General features: G+C 42.4%; 1 protein-coding gene across 4 annotated transcripts in view; it reads right to left on the bottom strand.

Annotated features, from left to right (window-relative positions):
- Window positions 1-1,857: 1,857 nt before the first annotated feature.
- Window positions 1,858-19,979, bottom strand: part of arhgap39 (Rho GTPase activating protein 39) — a 97,535-nt gene continuing 79,413 nt past the window's right edge. For all 4 annotated transcript variants that reach the window (XM_010897834.5, XM_010897833.5, XM_010897835.5 and 1 more), the window contains 4 exons: window positions 14,540-14,739; window positions 14,314-14,405; window positions 3,975-4,144; window positions 1,858-3,890 (listed from right to left, as the gene is read on the bottom strand). In XM_010897834.5, coding sequence (XP_010896136.2) covers window positions 3,696-3,890; window positions 3,975-4,144; window positions 14,314-14,405; window positions 14,540-14,739 — 657 coding nt within the window. In that variant the 3' untranslated portion in view covers window positions 1,858-3,695. The remainder of the gene's footprint in view (window positions 3,891-3,974; window positions 4,145-14,313; window positions 14,406-14,539; window positions 14,740-19,979) is intronic.

Here is a 19,979-nt window from a genome sequence, read left to right as displayed (position 1 = left end):
ATGCATGTTGTGGTCATCTGGTTGTATTTTACACCTTGGTCTGTACAGTGGTTCATGTTTTGACTGTGTGTGTGTATGTGGCAGAGTGAAGTGGGGTGAGGTGATAACCCACATACAGTACATAGTGACATAGTACCCCTATCCTTCTCACGGCCCCCCCCCCCATCCCTCCCTCAATCCTTCTCCTTATCCCTCCCTCCTTCCCTCAATATACAAAAGATCAGTCTACCACACACACAGACACACACACAGACACACACACAGACACACACACACAGACACACAATAACGTATGTCAGCGTGGTAGAGACATAACTAAACACACACAAGACTGTCCTGTGAGAAAGAGGCCTCGATAAGGTTGGTGGTGGATGTTGTGTGTGTGTGTGTGTGTGTGTGTGTATGTGTGCGTGTGTGTGAGTGCATGTGCGAGCGCTAGACTGAAGGGATTTGAGGGTCACGCAAGCATCCATTCATATAAATATGTCACCAAAAAATGCAACCCAAATAAAAAACAGCAGGACTTCATTTTCATAAACACAGACATAAACATTTACTGTATGTGCATTATAAACATGTCATATATATATATAAATGTGTGTGTGTCTGTGTACACCGATCAGCCATAATATGGCAGCTGCTATGACCACCTTCCTAAAATCCCTATTTTGCCACCAAAACAGCCCTGACCCGTCAAGGCATGGACTCCACTAGACCTCTGAAGTTGTGCTGTGGTATCTGGCACCAAGATGTAAGCAACAGATCTTATAAGTCCTGTAAGTTACAAAGTGGGGCCTCCATGGATTGGACCTTTTTTTTTCTCCAGCACATCCCACAGATGCTCGATTGGATTGAGACCTTGGGAATTTGGAGGCCACGTCAACACTTTCAACCCGCTGTTGTATTCCTCTAACTATTCCAGAACCAGTTCTGTGACAGGGCGCATTATCCTGCTGAAACAGGCCAATGCCATCAGGGAATACCGTTGCCATGAAAGGGTGCACATGGTCTGCAACAATGCTCAGGTAGGTGGTACATGTCAAAGTAACATCCACATGAATGGCAGGACCCAAGGTTTCCCAGCAGAACATTGCCCAAAGCATCACACTGCCTCCACCGGCTTGCCCCCTTCCCATTGTGCATCCTGGTGCCATGTGTTCTCCAGGTAAGCAACGCACATGTACCCGACCATCCATGTGTTGTAAAAGAAAACGTGATTCATCAGACCAGGCCACCTTCTTCCATTGCTCAGTGGTCCAGTTCTGATGCTCACGTGCCCATTGTAGGCGCTTTTGGCATTGGACAGGGGTCAACATGGGCATCCCCAAACATAACAAACTGCAATGTATTGTGTGTTCTGACACCTTTCTATCAGTACCAGCATTCACTTTTACAGCAATTCACTTTTACAGCAATTTGAGCTACAGTATCTCGTCTGTTGGATCGGATCACACGGGCCAGCCTTCACTCCCCACGTGCATCAATGAGCCTTGGCCGCCCACGATCCTGTCGCCGGTTCACCGCTGTTCCTTCCTTGGACAACCTTTGATAGGTACTGAGCACTGCAGACCGGGAACACCCCACAAGGGCTGCAGTTTTGGACATGCTCTGAACCAGTTGTCTAGGCGTCACAATTTGGCCCTTGTCAAAGTCACTCAGATCCTTACGCTTGCCCAATTTTTCCTGCTTCTAGCACCTCATCTTTGAGGACAGAATGTCCACTTGCTGCCTAATATATCCCACCCACTGACAGGTGCCATGAAAACGAGATTATCAGTGTTATTCACTTCACCTGTCAGTGGTCATAATGTAATGGCTGATCAGTGTATATGCCCTATTGCATTGAAAACACACACATTCATATACACATACACAAATACACACACATACATACAGACCTGCACATACACAAACATTTACTCGGACATAAAGACAATTTGCACCTGAAATGGCAGTCTATTCCCTTATATTGTCTAGTCCCAATGTAGTGCACTACAGAGAGAATAGTGTTCCATTAGGGAAAAAGAAACAGACATTCTGAATTATAAAGTATATTGTCTAAGAAGGCATTGAGGAAATATTGCTGAAATAAATAACAAATAAATAAAATAATATAAAAGTGTGTTAAAAACATTAAAACTCTGTTAAATACAACAAATTAATGAAACAATTTATTTTTAATCCATACCAAATCAGATCAGCTAATACATTACTTTTGTAAGGGTCCAAAACAGAGGAAGAATCTTCTGACATGTAGACAATGACAGACATGTACATTTGTAAACAACTGACAGACCGTCTCAGACAGACAGAAGTGGACAGACGGACATGGAGAAATGAGAGTAGAGAGTTGTTAGTGTGTGGTCTTGAGGATCCGTTGAGGGTAGATGAGTAGAGGTGACTGTAGGGGGAGGAGTTGTGTGGTTGTATGGTGAGGGCAGTGGGAAGAGGGGGCCGGAGGAACTATGGACCAGGTGGATGTGGGAGTCGGGGGTCAATCAGTATGTCTTAAATGTCTCACAGGAAGTCCTGTGGAAAGATGTCTTCCTGTTGTGACAGACATGTTTGAATGGCAGTGATGCAGTGATCCCTGTTAGAAACTGGTCTGGATCTGCCCCCCGCCGTTCAAATTACAACATGAGAAAGACATCCGTTGATTTGTGATTGCAGATGAACTGACAGGCCTTCAAGCTGATTAGACTGCTTCCCTTATTCCAGAACTCAAAAACAAAACAGAAAAAGGAGAAGCAAAACTGATTGGTTGGCGTAGGGAGAGAGGAAACGGCAAGTGGGGAACGGCAAGTGGACAGAACCAGAACACGTTAGTGTGACAGCTGTTTGGCCAGGACTGGCTATGCGTGTCTTCATCATTTTGTCATTTAGGGGTGTGTGTATGAGTCAGTGTCAAGTTTTCAAGATCTCAATAATGAAGGTTGATCCTATAAATGTTGTACAGTGTTAGTTAGCCATGGGTCAGTAAGCTTTAATAATGTTTCAATGGATGTGTACTATACAAGAGTGGCCGAGTAAAGTGAATATTTCAGTCAGTGAATATACATGTGATAATATCTCCATGTAAGTAGTTGTTACCCTTTACATCTGTTTTTGTGTGTAACGTGAGTCCCTGTGATGGGTGGGCTTTGAGATCAGGGTTCAGAGTGGACAGGGGCTCCTTTGGGGTGGGGGGTACAGGGTACTCCTGTCCTCTGTGGATGGATGTTTTGGGATTAGATGTTGTGACTGAAGGTATGGAGCCGGGTTTAGGGGACTGGAGGAGGGTTTTGGGGACTGGAGCAGAGTCTGGGGAATGGAGCAGAGTCTGGGGAATGGAGCAGAGTCTGGAGGACTGGAGCAGAGTTTTGGGGACTGGAGCAGAGTCTGGGGGACTGGATCAGGGTTTAGGGGCTGGAGCAGGGTTTAGGGGACTGGAGCAGGGTCTGGGGGGCTAGAGCAGGGTTTTAGGGGCTGGAACAGGGTTCAGGGGACTGGAACAGGGTTTAGGGGACTGGAGCAGGGTCTGGGGTACTGGAGCAGGGTCTGGGGTACTGGAGCAGGGATTTGGGGACTGAAGCAGAGTCTGGGGGGGCGAAGCAGAATCTTGGGTTCAAGTGAGAGTTTTTTGTGGGGGTTTACGGGGGAGGGGGGGGGGGCGTCCCGTGTGGTTATTTCAGGCTAGAGTAGTTGAAAGTGGGGGGCTATAGAAGGCCGTCCATGAAGCTGGTATCGAGGCGCTGGATGAGCACGCGGATGAAGGACATCTCTTTCCGGGTGTTCTCGAAGATAATGCGCGGGTCATCTGACTGGCAGCGGAGGCAGTTGGGAGCCATCACCATGGCCAGGTTGTTCACGTCCATCTTGGTGATCGCCACGTTGGCGGGCTGGCCAAACACCTGCGGAGAGATAGAGACAGTGGTAGGCTTGTGAAGTTTGTGAAGAGGGGATGCAGTGTGCGTCTGTGTGTGTGTGCTATATACCTGTAGAAAACGGATGAGGTAGCAGAGCACCAGTTTGTTGATGTGCGGCAGGCCCATGACCACGTTGACAGCAGCTTCCGGGTCGTCATAGTGAGTGATACACTCCTCGTAGAACTCATGAGGGATCAAAGGCTCCTCCAGCTCCCTGTACCACAACTTCAACAGAGAGGCTAAGGGAGGGACACGAGGAGAGGGGACATTTGGAAAAGGAGAAAAGAGAAAGGCGACAGGGAGATATAACAGTTAGGTTTGGGCTTTCGGTGGCTCTGTTCAGTCAATGAGTAGATGAAGACTAGGTGAGTTCATCAGAAAACACGCTGGACAGTTATGACATAGTCAATGAAGTCGAAGACAATCTTCCACCCTCTGGGCCATGTCATCGGTGATGCTGTCTGTTGAACATGTAGGTAACACCTGAGCAAACAGCTACAGAACGATAAGAGATAAGAAAAACGAATGGCAACATCATGCTTTGGAAAGTACAGAGTGACTGTGCTGAGAAAATCATTCAGTCAGCTATAACACTGGTATAAAATAAATGTTTCCCTATGTGTATTTGTTAGGTTAGCAGTTAGGCATGCTGTCTTATTCTGTTCTACTTTTGCCATATAAAAACTCATGGAAGGAGAGTGTCATCTCTTTTGAATAACTTTATTGTCTGTAGTGATAAAACCAATCACATCAGAAGTTTATTTACATAAAATCTTCAGATAAAAAAACACATTGTCGTTAGAACAATGATAAAACAACAGGTTACAAAGTGGAATGTTCCAAAAGGAGCACCAGAACCACAACAGCAGAAAGGTCTTCTTGCATACAAAGCAGGCTTTGTAAGGTGTCTTGAATTCCTGGATAGAACACGCCTGTTTATCATACCTGTGGGAATGAAATCGCATTACAGAATAAGTCTGTGGGAACATACTGGTAATCACTACTAACATAGAGCACAGTAATTTTTGCTTGTTTTGATCTTACTCTCTAACATGTCTGTTATAGTCCCCATACTGTAAAAGCCATGTTCAACATATTATTCCCCAAACATTTGCTTTACCTTCTCTCAGTACAGAACGTGTCAGCCTTCAAAATAAGCACATCTGGTCACTTAGCCATTAGGTTTATGCAAAGTCACCTAAAAAAACAAGATTTGTAACATTTAGAAAATTTAAATATTGCCTTAGAGAAGATTACCATGGTTAACTGTTATATTCTGGATTTACGAACACATTCTGCATTCAGTGTTTTCGCGTTTACATAATCTCACTTACATTTTAGGCACGTGGTTCTCAGACTCTGTCATTCCATCTTCACACTCCACCTGAATTGCTACTAGATGCCATAAAGAAAACCGTCTGAATTTACTGTCCTATCCTTTTTGGCACTGAAGAGTCTTTCTCCCACATTCCATTATATTATATTACATGACTTGTCTAAGTGCTGTAGATTATAGGTTTGTGAAACACACAAAGCTCTGATGGATAAAAAAACAAAAAAAATCATCCCAGCAATACTATGATCCACTGAACTGTATGGTGCATTTTCAAACATGTATTTACTGTGTTAAACATCTATGGATGTAGACATAACAATGTTCTGACTAATAGAAGATAATGTTAAACATCTGTGGTTGTAGACATAACAATGTTCTGACTAATTGAATATAATGTTAAACATCTGTGTATGTAGACATAACAATGTTCTGACTAATTGAATATAATGTTAAACATCTGTGTATGTAGACATAACAATGTTCTGACTAATATAAGATAATGTTTAACATCTGTGGATGTAGACATAACAATGTTCTGACTAATAGAAGATAATGTTCTTATGTAAATACAATGGTTGTACATCCTGTACACTATTTTGAAATCTGATGTTCTGAGTAAAACTCAGTGTAAAATAAACTACACTGGTAGGACACCTTTGTAATAACACATTCATCATCACTTGCTTTGACAGTGTAATCTCCATTAGCAACCAAAGGGTGAGAGGGACATGTCACTAGATCAAAAAGGAAATAGAAGTTGCAATTTTTCCCTATTAGGAAAAACAGCAAGCAATCATAGCTTATGCTATACAGTTTTGCAAGGGTAAAGCACTATAGTACCACAAAAAAACAATACCTGCACTTTATTTTACAGTACTCAAACACAGACAAAAAACATACTACCTGAATGGAATTCTACAGTACTGAAGCAGACACAGGACTTACTAACTACACTTTATTCTACAGTACTGAAGCAGACACAGGACTTACTAACTACACTTTATTCTACAGTACTGAAGCAGACACAGGACTTACTAACTACACTTTATTCTACAGTACTGAAGCAGACACAGGACTTACTAACTACACTTTATTTTACATTACTGAAATACATCTGAAAGCTACCTGCTGCCCAGATAATGATACCCTTTGGGACTCGTTCAAATGAGCCAAATGATAAAGAATTACTTTCTGTCCTACCCACTTACCCTGACACTGAACTCTTATTCCACACTCTATTCTTGCAAGTTCCTTTTCCACGGGTCACTAAGGCATCCATCATTTATTTGGTCCGCATTTTCATATCTCTCCCGAAACCTCAATATTCTTGCGTTTCGACCTCAACTTTGTTACAGTACTACGCCAGTGAAGCATATAAATGTATAGTATCAACACAGACCTCCCACTCATTGTATAATTGCACAGTTAGGCTCGAGGGAGGTTGGTAAGTGGCAGATAAACCATGGCTAAGGGCTGCTGTTATATAACATGTAACGTAAAAGTGGCTTGCTTAAAGTTTGAACAAGCGTTGTAGTATCCCAATGTTCATCACTCGACTCCACCTTTGGTGACTGGAACATTTGCTGTGATACTGTTATGATAATTCATATTGGCAGCACTAAAGGCTCTGAGCAGGTTTGTTCAGACGTGGGCTTTTTTGCGCTTCACCCGCCATTCTCGGCCTACATGAGCTGATTAGCTGTCGGGGAGTGTGGGCTGGCAGACGCGCTCAGCCTCTAGGTCTGCATCCAACTCCTGCAAGACCAAAACAAAAAGACTACAGCATTGACTTTTATAGTAGCCTATTGGCTTCCCCCTATTAAAGAAAGAAGGCTTTGATTTTGTCATCTTACTTAATACTCCTTTCCCCCACTCTTTCTTATTACCAGTTTCAGTGCTAAAATTAGGCTATAGGCTACGCTTGTCATTTCTCTAGGCTGCATCTACAATCCTGTTTCCAAAAATGTTACGATGCTGCGTTGGGGAACTGAGGAGACCAATTGCTGTAGTTTTGAAAGTGAAATGTTTTCCCATTCTTGCTTGATATAAAGCTCCGGAAAAAATTAAGTGGCCGACTTTTTTGGAAAGGAAAGAAAAAGGTGCAGTGGTCTCTTAATTTTTTCCGGAGCTGTATGATTTTAGCTGCTCAACTGTTCGGCATCTCCTTTGTCATATTTTTTGTTTCATAATGCGGCAATTGTTTTCAATGGGTGACTGCAGGCAGGCCAGAATCTGGTTTGGCATTTTCTTGCTGAAATAAGCGTTGTCTGGATGGCAGAATTTGTTGCTCCAAAACCAGCAAATATTGTTCAGCGTTAATGGTGCCTTCACAGATGTGCAAGTCACCCATGCCATGTGCACTAATGCACCCACATACCATCACGGATGCTGGCTTTTGAACTGTGCACTGAAAACAAGCCAGATGGTCCCTTTCCCTTTTAGCCTGGAGGACACAGCGTCCATGATTCCCAAAAATAATTTTACGTTTTGATTTGTCAGACTACAGGACAGTTTTCTACTTCACCTCAGTCTATGTTAAATGTGCTCGGGCCCAGAGTAGGCTGCAGTGTTTCAGGATCTTGTTCATATATGGTTTCTTCTTTGCATGGTAGAGATTTAACTTGCATATGTGGATGCAGCGACTGTGTTTTCAGAAGTGTTCCTGAGCCCATGCAGTGATGTCCACTACAGAATCATGTCTGTTTTTAATGCAGTGCCGTCTGAGAGCCCAAAGATCACGGCCATCCAATATTGATTTTCTACCTTGTCCCTTGCATACAGAGATTTCTCTGGATGCTATACATCTTTTAATGATATTATGTACCGTAGATGATGAGATCCCCAAACTCTTAGCAATCTTACATTGAGAAACATTATTCTTGAATTGTTGCATTAATTGCCCGCGCAGTCTTTCACAGAGTGGTGAACCTCTCCCCATCTTTACTTCTGAAAGACTCATCCTCTCTGGGATGCTCTTGTTATACTCAATCATGTTACTGACCTGTTGCCAATTAACCAAATAAATTGTGAGACAATTTTTTTATGTTACACAACTTTTCCACTAACCCTTTTACTAACTATCCCCGCTTTTTGGAAATGTTTTGCTGGCATCAAATTCAAAGTGGGCATATATAATTCGAGGAACAATAATATTGTTCAGTTTCAACATTTGGTATGTTGTATTTGTACAATTTTCTATTGAATATAGGTTTTAAATGATTTGCATATCTTTGCATTCTGTTTTGATTTCCATTTTACACAGCATCCCAACTTTTTTGGAAATCGGGTTGGAGTTAACTCATGTACATCCTGGGACTGTGGTGCATTCATTGCACTAACAAACCATTTTGTTGAAAACAATCCACCCTGGTAACTATACCACAGCCAGTAGACCATATGAATAGACACATTTAGTGCCACAGATGAAGAAAGGAAAAAAGAGGGCTAACCATTGGTGAGAAAATTCGTCTTGCCAATACATTACATTTTTCTGTGCAAATAATAGTATTCTGAGTTAAAGTGTGTCTGGTGACTTGGACCATAACATTAGCACCAGCACTCAACCCTTAATTGGACATTGACTCGAGCTTAATGCAACCTGCATTACTGGTTCAAAACAACTGGTTCATAACCTTCTCATCTTTAAGGTTGAGATTTTGAAGGTGACCTCATGACCTGCATGTCCCACTGACAGGGGTGGCATGAAATGGCCCTGTGTGCCCTCACGCTGGGGACCCTTTAGTGCTATAAAGGCTGGTGTCTTCTGAGCGGATAAAAACAGGAATGCTGTGGGTTTAATCCAAAGTCACTCGATCTGTTAGTTTTGGCCATAGAGTCATAACAGCTCTGCAACTTAACTAATGGGAAAACATTTTTAGTAGTTATTACAGTAATGTTTAATAATGTTAATTATACTAAGTTAATTATTTCCATTGAGTCCAATACCACAGCATATTTTTACCATTCGGTGTTGTGACCTTTGCCCTTGATGGTTCTCCCACTTATTATTTATGCAAGTTGCAAGTCACCCCCACTCTTTCCATAGTACACTGCAAGTGAAGAAAAGCATGTTCGACTTCTAGTGTAAAACGTACAACAACAAAATTAAACAGTCCTTGATCAAATAAGTAATTCCACAAATTTTAAAAGACCACATTTTCATGATTTTAAAAGAAAAATGACTGTCAAAAAGAAAAATGTGTATGGAAATGTATTTAGAAAATTGCAGTTGTGCTCATAAGTTTGCATACCCCGGCAGAAATCCTTTTGTAATGATTTAGAAAATATGGCAGTGATTACATGATTTATTATCACATAGTTGATTGGCTCCTTTTTAAATCATACTGTAATGATAACAGAAATCACCCAAATGGCCCTGATCAAAAGTTTACATACCCTTCAATGTTTGGCCTTGTTACAGACACACAGGGTGACACACACAGGTGAAAATGGCAATTAAAGGCGAATTTCCCACACCTGTGGTTTTTTAAATTGCAATCAGTGTCTGTGTATAAATAGTCAATGAGTTTGTTAGTTCTCATGTGGATGCACTAAGCAGGCTAGATACTGAGCCATGGGGAATAGAAAATAACATTCAAAAGACCTGCATAACAAGGTAATGGAACTTTATAAAGATGGAAAAGCATATAAAAAGATATCCAAAGCCTTGCAAATGCCAGTCAGTACTGTTCAATCACTTATTAAGAAGTGGAACATTCAAGGATCTCTTGATACCAAGACGAAGTCAGGTAGACTAAGAAAGATTTCAGCCAAAACTGCCAGAAGAATTGTTTGGGATACAAAGAAAAACCCACAGGTAAACTAAGGAGAAATACAGGCTGCTCTGGAAAAAGACGATGTGGTTGTTTCAAGGAGCACAATATGATGATACTTGAACAAAAGTTTGCTACATGGTCGAGTTGCCAGAAAGAAGCCTGTACTGTGCCAATGCCACAAAAAAACCTGGTTACAATATGCTCGACAACACCTTGACACGCCTCACAGCTTCTGGCACACTGTTATTTGGAGTGACGAGACCAAAATAGAGCTTTATGGTCACAACCATAAGCGCTATGTTTGGAGAGGGGTCAGCAAGGCCTATAGTGAACAGAATATCATCCCAACTGTGATGCATGCTTGTGGCTCACTGATGTTTTGGGGGTGTGTGAGCTCTAAAGGTACGGGGAATCTTGTGAAAATTGATGGCAAGATACATATATGACCAAAGGGTATGCAAACTTTTGAGCACAAGTGTATGTCACATTTCCAGAATATATATATATTTAAAAAATCCATGGAGATATACACTCACCTAAAGGATTATTAGGAACACCATACTAATACTGTGTTTGACCCCCTTTCGCCTTCAGAACTGCCTTAATTTTACGTGGCATTGATTTAACAAGGTGCTGAAAGCATTCTTTAGAAATGTTGGCCCATATTGATAGGATAGCATCTTGCAGTTGATGGAGATTTGTGGGATACACATCCAGGGCACGAAACTCCCATTCCACCACATCCCAAAGATGCTCTATTGGGTTGAGATCTGGTGACTGTGGGGGCCATTTCAGTACAGTGAACTCATTGTCATGTTCAAGAAACCAATTTGAAATGATTCGAGCTTTGTGACATGGTGCATTATCCTGCTAGAAGTAGCCATCAGAGGATGGGTACATGATGGTCATAAAAGGATGGACATGATCAGAAACAATGCTCAGGTAGGCCGTGGCATTTAAACGATGCCCAATTGGCACTAAGTGCCAAGAAAACATCCCCCACACCATTACACCACCACCACCAGCCTGCACAGTGGTAACAAGGCATGATGGATCCATGTTCTCATTCTGTTTACGCCAAATTCTGAATCTACCATCTGAATGTCTCAACAGAAATCGAGACTCATCAGACCAGGCAACATTCTTCCAGTCTTCAACTGTCCAATTTTAGTGAACTCGTGCAAATTGTAGCCTCTTTTTCCTATTTGTAGTGGAGAAGAGTGGTACCCGGATGGGGTCTTCTGCTGTTGTAGCCCATCCGCCTCAAGGTTGTGCGTGTTGAGGCTTCACAAATGCTTTGCTGCATACCTCGGTTGTAACGAGTGGTTATTTCAGTCAAAGTTGCTCTTCTATCAGCTTGAATCAGTCGGCCCATTCTCCTCTGACCTCTAGCATAAACAAAGCATTTTCGCCCACAGGACTGCCGCATACTGGATGTTTTTCCCTTTTCACACCATTCTTTGTAAACACTAGAAATGGTTGTGCGTGAAAATCCCAGTAACTGAGCAGATTTTGAAATACTCAGACCGGCCCGTCTGGCACCAACAACCATGCCAAGCTCAAAATTGCTTAAATCACCTTTCTTTCCCATTCTGACATTCAGTTTGTAGTTCAGGAGATTGTCTTGACCAGGACCACATCCCTAAATGCATTGAAGCAACTGCCATGTGATTGGTTGATTAGAAAATTGCATTAATGAGAAATTTAACAGGTGTTCCTAATAATCCTTTAGGTGAGTGTATTAATGTATTATTATCATTATTGTATTATGATATAAAATACATAGTTATTATTTACCTACAGTAGCAAAGTCAACACATCTGTTACTATACGTCTCTTCACGCTGGTTAGAAAGTGAAGAAAAAGATTTCCCTTACCATTCTGAGCTTTTGAAGCATCCACACTCGGCCACACCACCAGACACAACAGAATAAGAGGTGATTTCATATTGACTAAATGGTAGATCCAATGAAAATAGAAGGGGGGGATCATAAACAAGCAGTGTTCATTCCAAAGTTAACTTTTTTCTAAAGTTCCAAATCCAGGGGAGCGAGGCAAAATATGATGCAAAATAAGTCCAAGGGAAATTCAACTGACCCAAAATACTTGAATACGGCAATGTATTGAATACAGTCAAACTGGTGATAAGGTAAAAAAAGTTGAAAGCAATGTATGGTCATTGCTAAGGGCTGTTCTTAAGAAATGCAGTTCTTGCGTTTTTCTTTCTTTTCCAAAAATTTCAAAAACAAAGGTTTTGAGTGAGGAACAGAAACATTCAATTTGCAGTGATCTCTTAATTTGAAACCTTCTGTTCCTCGCTCAAAATGTTCTACATTTTTTCCAGAGCTGTATTTTACATATTGTTTAGTATAGTTTTAGTAATTTATTAATGCTTAGTCCACCATTCTAATTTGTTTTTATTTCTGTTGTACAAAATTGCTGCACCAGTTTGTTGTGAATCTTACTTGGCGATAAAACTCTTTCTGATTCTGATTAAGTTCCTGCTTCCCCAGAGTATCCTGTCGGTCTTTGTTTTAACATATGTTACATTGTTTTTTGTTCCTGTCTTGTAATTTAGTTTCAGTTTCATCTTGTTTTAGTTACTTTATTAAATGTCCTCCGTTCTCCCTGCGCTCGTTTCCTGCCTCCGTGTTTCAATGTTACATTTCAGATGTTCATTCAAAATTCAACATAAAACAAAGAGAACCAGACAACAAAACAAATTTTAAACAACATTTGATCTTAAATTGTTTTTTTGTAAGAACAAAAGTTACCGAGCACTGACTGGCTCTGCGTGAACCCATTAACCAAATTAAATGGATCATTGGATTCAATTACACAATCAGGCTTGACTACTGCCAGGCCTGTTCAATCTAAACATGAACCATATGTTGTAGAACCTCAACATCAATGTGAAGTAGGCTACAATGATTCTCCAAATGGACAAAATGTGAAACAATGGTGAATCTTCCCAGGAGTGGCCAGCCTCCCAAATGTCCTCCAAGGGAGGCTTTGATGACTCATCCAGGAAGAAAACCCCCCAGGGCAACATCTAAGGAACTGCAGGCCTCTCCAGCCTCAGCTAAGGTCAGCGTTTAGGATATGCGACAATAAGAAATTCATGGGAGAATTGCAAGGCAACCACTGCTGACTCAGAGAAACATTAGTGCTCACAAATCTCACATTTGCAAAAAAAAGCACATTGATGACACCCAATGGCAGTAATCAAGCCTGTGTGTGTCTGCTGGTCATAATATCTATGGAAGTCCATTCATGCTAAAGAGAAGTGGTAAAGAAATAGGTCCTACATAGAGTATATTTTTTTTTTCTGAGGTTGTTCCATCTTAAAACAATTTCCGTATATTTAGTCAACATCACAAATAAAGGACAAACAAGGGCAAAGTCTGTGTGCTGTAGAACATTAAAATGATTCGGAAAACAATTGGCAACCACATTCTGAGCAAGTTCTGTTTGACATTAAAGGAATGATCTCTAACTCTGTATGTGGGGAAATCAAGTGGACAAATGACCAGTGAATCAAGTAGACAGATGACCAGTGAATCAAGTAGACAAATGACCAGTGAATCAAGTAGACAGATGACCAGTGAATCATTCTCTGGCTCTGTGCCAGGCCCCTCAGTATGAGTGCTCACTTCCTTCTATCAAATCTGGCTTCAGTGCTCTTTTCTTTAAACTGCCGTAGATCTGCAGCAGACATATTGCTGTTGGGGCTAATAATACTTTAATTTAGAGAAATGCAGAAGCCCTGCGGGAAGTTGTGAGTGGTGGGAGAGAGAAGGAGGGAGGCATCATCAGGGAATGTATAAATGTCTGTGTGTATAAATGTCTGTGTGTATAGATGTCTGTGTGTATAGATGTCTGTGTGTATAGATGTCTGTGTGTATAGATGTCTGTGTGTATAAATGTCTGTGTGTATAGATGTCTGTGTGTATAGATGTCTGTGTGTATAGATGTCTGTGTGTATAGATGTCTGTGTGTATAGATGTCTGTGTGTAACTTAGTAGACATCAGCCACCAATGACAGACTGTCAGATTCCCAAACATGCTGAGAACTGGATCAAACCATTGTGAGGCAAAGGACGGGGGTTCGCAATCTTTTGAAACTTAAAAACGTCTATAATCAGCTTTCATTGCATATTGTTAATATTATTGAATTTACATAGTTATGTTTAAAGTGATATATTGGGCGAAACAAATCATATTTTTCCTAGTATGGGGGGGGGTTGTCCGCCTATGGTGTAAAGATGTTTGTGTGTGTGGTGTGTATGTGGGTTACCTGGGATGTGTGGGTCCTCCAGACCTGTGGGGATCTTCCATTGGTCCACCTGCAGCTTGAGGGCATTGACCTCATCAATGTCACCTGGAACCCTTTAAGGTCAGGGGTCAAGACATTAAACCCATCCTCACATATGCATTTATCATAGAATGTCTATCTGTGATCGTATAATGTCTACCATCACAGAACATCCTCCCCCTACCTCCCTCCCTCCCCACCAGCGTACCTGAAGATGCCCTCTGTCTGGTCTCCGTTGAGTCCCAGGACCTCCTCTGAGAGGCGGGTCTGGACCCAGGGCAGCTGGCTATCGGGGTAACGCTCCTTCTGCAGTGACATCACTTCCTCCAGGGAGGAGCCAAACATGGAGGGACTGAATATGGCATTCCTGGCGTGTTTGATCTCCTCCATACACGGCTTCTGCAACCCCTGGATTGGACACTGGTTGTTAGGTTTACACTAGCACTATGTCCTACCTCTGGATGAGAAGACTTTTAAAGAGAGCCCTGTTCTGTTCACATTCCAAATAAACATGTTGCGTTGTGTCCACTCGAGGCATAGGCCAAAGGCAAACATTATATATTTAGCAAGTTCACTCTTAGTGGAAAAATAATAGGAAGGCCTTCATGAAATAAAATGATTATGAAAACATATTGAGTGAAAGCGACAGGGAGAGAAAAAGAGACAGGGAAAAGGAGAGGGAGACAAACAGAGACAGGGAAAAGGAGAGGGAGACAAACAGAGACTGGGAAAAGGAGAGGGAGACAAACAGAGACTGGGAAAAGGAGAGGGAGACAAACAGAGACTGGGAAAAGGAGAGGGAGACAAACAGAGACTGGGAAAAGGAGAGGGAGACAGGGAGATAGACAAAAGAGAGGGAGAACTGTTTATTGTATTGGCTCTTCCTCCACAAAGGCAGAAACAGTTCTACTAATTGTATCTTATTTTAAAACCGGTCAAATACTGGACCTCAGAATATGGGCTAGGTCTGTGTGTCCACCAAGTGACAAACTGTCTCTATTAAAATCCTGCAGAGAAGCTGGCAGATGCTACACAGCTCACACACACACTATGCCAACCATCAGCAAAGGCTGGCTTCGCCACGGGTGATAGGAGCACATACCATGCCAGAGCAGGCACACACAAACAAACAAACACACACACACACAAACGCACTCACAAATGAGCCCACACACACAAACCAACACCAACAAACACACACCCAGAAACAAACACACAAACAAATGTATACAAACAAACACATAGAAACACGCACAGAAACAAAACCCACAAACACGCACCCCACTATAAATGCATTCCCTTGCTCTCCTCTTCTTTTTTTCCCCCTGCGTTTCTCCTCTGTCTGTCGGTCAGTCTCTCTCTCCATCTTCTTTATCTCTCTGTCTCTCTATATTCTTTCCATCTCTCCATCCCCTCTCTCTCCTGTCTTTTCCTTCTGTCCCTGCCTCTCTAAGTAGAGGTGTAAACACATCACTGGCTCCCTCCTGTGGCTAGAGTGGGAAAAGCACCAATCCATGACAAGAATATTCCTCAATGGTCACTCTGTTCTAGGGGGTTAAGTGTTCCAGAATGATCCAATAGAAATATATCACATAGAACAGGAATGCCCGTCTGACAGATGGATGAGGAAACCATGTAATCTATCGTCTTTCTCTTTCTATCTGTAACATGCCAAAATATCCCAACCCCTCACATGAATACACCATCATGCTTTCCATTAGGACAAATGCATAGATGGAAGCTAGTGTTCTCGTTTGATAATAGATGGTCTATAACTGGGACATGGAGGTTATTAAGGCATTCAAATGGACAGAGAAGATATAATGGTCTATAATGATTAGTGCCGGTCTAAAACAGACTGCTAACTGAGCTGGTATTGACTGGGACTGGTTTAGTGAGTCAGTTAGATAGATATTGTTTTTTAGGTCAGAGGAAGGATAGATGAATGGGAATGAAATGTGCCCCCGGAGGCTGTTTCCATGGCACCCAGTACCATCCACCACCCACTCGCATCCGCACACACGTACCTCACACCCCCAACACACACGGCACACCTTTAACCCCGGGTCTGGTGAACAGAGGTAGACTGGGGAGTCAGGCAATCCGCCATGAAAACATGGATGGCGTGATGCACCGTCCCGACAGAAACGGGTGGACTGATGAAGGAATCACTATGAAGAGGTGCGTGCCAGTGGGTGTGCGTGCGCGCATTCCGTGTCGTCTCAGCAGGAGTCCTGCTCCAGACATCACATTAATAATAAACAACATGACGCGCACCGATCGCTGAAACCCAATTAAGACACACACACACACACACACAGCCACACCGCACACAGACACACACGTAAACAGCTTGAGGGCGATGACTCAAATGATAGACTAATGGAAACACAGGAAGTCGTCTGTCAAGCAAACAGAAAACAAAATGAAAACAAAGGATAAAAAATTAGTCTGTCTGTGTGTGTGTGAGTGATGAATAATTAGCTGATCTGGAGTTTAGCTTATCCTCTCAGTCCTCTAATTATTCATTTCCAACTAGGGTATTAAAGCAATCCAAGTGACCAGTGCATATGAGTGTGTGAGCAGTGGCATGGCTTGGAGCCCCATATTCCTAGCTCCCAGATATGGAATTCTTAATCAGAGGGCGTCGGTGTGTGGCGTGTGAGGAGGGGTGTTAATTAAGTGGTATGTGGCTGCCTGGGGATGATTGCTAGTTAGCACATAGACCACTCCATCTTTATGCTCACTCTGCTCTAAGCTAATTAACAACTAGCTAAATAACAGCCCCAAAGCTAAAGACTGCCCCGCCCACCTCTCCCCCCAGACGCAGCCCCACCAGGTACAGACAGACCAAGAAAGGAAATTAAAGAAGACATAAGGTCAAGAAGATAAAGTGTAACAGCCAGGCTATGTTCTATGTACTTCTAGTTTCTCTGTTTCTACATTCTGTTTGGATCCCCTGTGTTTATTGGTTTCACCTGTGTCTAGTTAAGTCTTCACCTTTGCCTGGTTTGCCCCCTCGTTTTGTCCCTATATTAGTTCCTCCTATCCAAGTGTATTTGGTTGATCATTGTCTTACGTGTACGTTTTAGTCTAGTGTACGTTTTAGTCTAGTGCTCGTTTTAGTCTAGTGCTCGTCAGGCCTTTGGAATTAAAGTTTGTCACTAATTATACCTCTGCACCTGTGTCCTGCCTTGTGACAGAAAGATAATTTTTTTTCTTGGTTCCCAATTTGTACCTCTGGCCTTGCCTTATTGTAGCAACTCCCAGTGGGCTTGGGATAGTAGAAAATCACAGCCAATCCAGGAAGTCAGACAGAACTGCTTTTTAGAAGAGGTGAACCTCTGGCTAACAACCACAATTAGCTTGCAGGAGCCCAACCAGTGACAAGGAGTCGCTGGAGCGCAGCATTGTAAGACTTTCCTAAACGACAAACCCGCATCACAAGGGCCCTCTGCTCGTCCAACAATTAGTCTTAATAAAGATGCTAATATAGGTGGAGTCTGGATCATACTATAATATAGGTGGAGTCTAGATCATACTATAATATAGGTGGAGTCTGGATCGTACTCTAATACAGGTGGAGTCTGGATCACACTTTAATATAGGTGGAGTCTGGATCACACTTTAATATAGGTGGAGTCTGGATCATACTCTAATATAGGTGGAGTCTGGATCACACTTTAATATAGGTGGAGTCTGGATCACACTTTAATATAGGTGGAGTCTGGATCACACTTTAATAAAGGTGGAGTCTGGATCATACTCTAATATAGGTGAAGTCTGGATCACACTTTAATATAGGTGAAGTCTAGTTCACATTCTAATATAGGTGGAGTCTGGATCACACTTTAATATAGGTGGAGTCTAGATCACATTCTAATATAGGTGAAGTCTAGATCACATTCTAATATAGGTGGAGTCTAGATCATACTCTAATATAGGTGGAGTCTGGATCGTACTCTAATATAGGTGGAGTCTGGATCGTACTCTAATATAGGTGGAGTCTGGATCACACTTTAATATAGGTGGAGTCTGGATCACACTCTAATACAGGTGGAGGCTGGATCACACTCTAATACAGATGGGGGCTGGATCACACTCTAATACAGGTGGAGGCTGGATCACACTAATATAAAGTGGTGAGAACAAGTATTTGATACACTGCCAATTTTGCAGGTTTTCCCACTTACAAAGCATGTAAAAGTCTGTCATTTTTATCGTAGGTACTCTTCAACTGTGAGTGATGGAATCTTAAACAAAAATTCAGAAAATCACATTGCATGATATTTAAGTAATTAATTAGCATTTTATTGCATGACATAAGTATTTGATACATCAGAAAAGCAGAACTTAATATTTGGTACAGAAACCTTTGTTTGCAATTACAGAGATCATACGTTTCCTGTAGTTCTTGACCAGGTTTGCACACACTGCAGCAGGGATTTTGGCCCACTCCTCCATACAGACCTTCTCCAGATCCTTCAGGTTTCGGGGCTGTCGCTGGGCCATACAGACTTTCAGCTCCCTCCAAAGATTTTCTATTGGGTTCAGGTCTGGAGACTGGCTAGGCCACTCCAGGACCTTGAGATGCTTCTTACGGAAACACTCCTTAGTTGCCCTGGCTGTGTGTTTCGGGTCGTTGTCATGCTGGAAGACCCTGCCACGACCCATCTTCAATGCTCTTACTGAGGGAAGGAGGTTGTTGGCCAAGATCTCGCGAAACATGGCCCCATCCATCCTCCCCTCAATACTGTGCAGTCGTCCGGTCCCCTTTGCAGAAAAGCATCCCCAAAGAATTATGTTTCCACCTCCATACTTCACAGTTGGGATGGTGTTCTTGGGGTTGTACTCATCCTTCTTCTTCCTCCAAACACGGCGAGTGGAGTTTAGAACAAAAAGCTAAATTCCTCCCATTCCTCCTCTGGATCATCCAGATGGTCATTGGCAAACTTCAGATGGGCCTGGATATGCGTTGGCTTGAGCAGGGGGACCTTGTGTGTGCTACAGGATTTTAATCCATGACGGCATAGTGTGTTACTAATGGTTTTCTTTGAGACTGTGGTCCCAGCTCTCTGCGGGTCATTGGCCAGGTCCTGCCATGTAGTTCTGGGCTGATCCCTCACCTTCCTCATTATCATTGATGCCCCACGAGGTGAGATCTTGCATGGAGCCCCAGACGGAGGGAGATTGACCGTCATCTTGAACTTCTTCCATATTCTAATAATTGTGTCAACAATTGTTGCCTTCTCACCAAGCTGCTTGCCTATTGTCCTGTAGCCCATCCAAACCTTGTGCAGGTCTACAATTCTATCCCTGATGTCCTTACACAGCTCTCTGGTCTTGGCCATTGTGTGGAGGTTGGAGTCTGCTGATTGTGTGTTTCGACAGGTCTTTTATACAGGTAACGAGTGTGATTGTCTGGATTTTTGTTTTAGATTCAGTCTCTCACAGTTGAAGTGTACCTATGATAAAAATGACAGACCTCTACATGCTTTATAAGTAGGAAAACCTGCAAAATACAGTGTATCAAATACTTGTTCTCCCCACTGTAGGTGGAGTCTGGATCACACATTAATATAGGTGAAGTCTGGATCACACTCTAATATAGGTGGAGTCTGGATCACACTCTAATATAGGTGGAGTCT

This window comes from Esox lucius, chromosome 8, assembly GCF_011004845.1.
Source record: "Esox lucius isolate fEsoLuc1 chromosome 8, fEsoLuc1.pri, whole genome shotgun sequence".
Classification (NCBI taxonomy): domain Eukaryota; kingdom Metazoa; phylum Chordata; class Actinopteri; order Esociformes; family Esocidae; genus Esox; species Esox lucius.
Note: the sequence above shows the minus strand (reverse complement) of the source record. Positions and strands in the feature narration are given on the sequence as shown.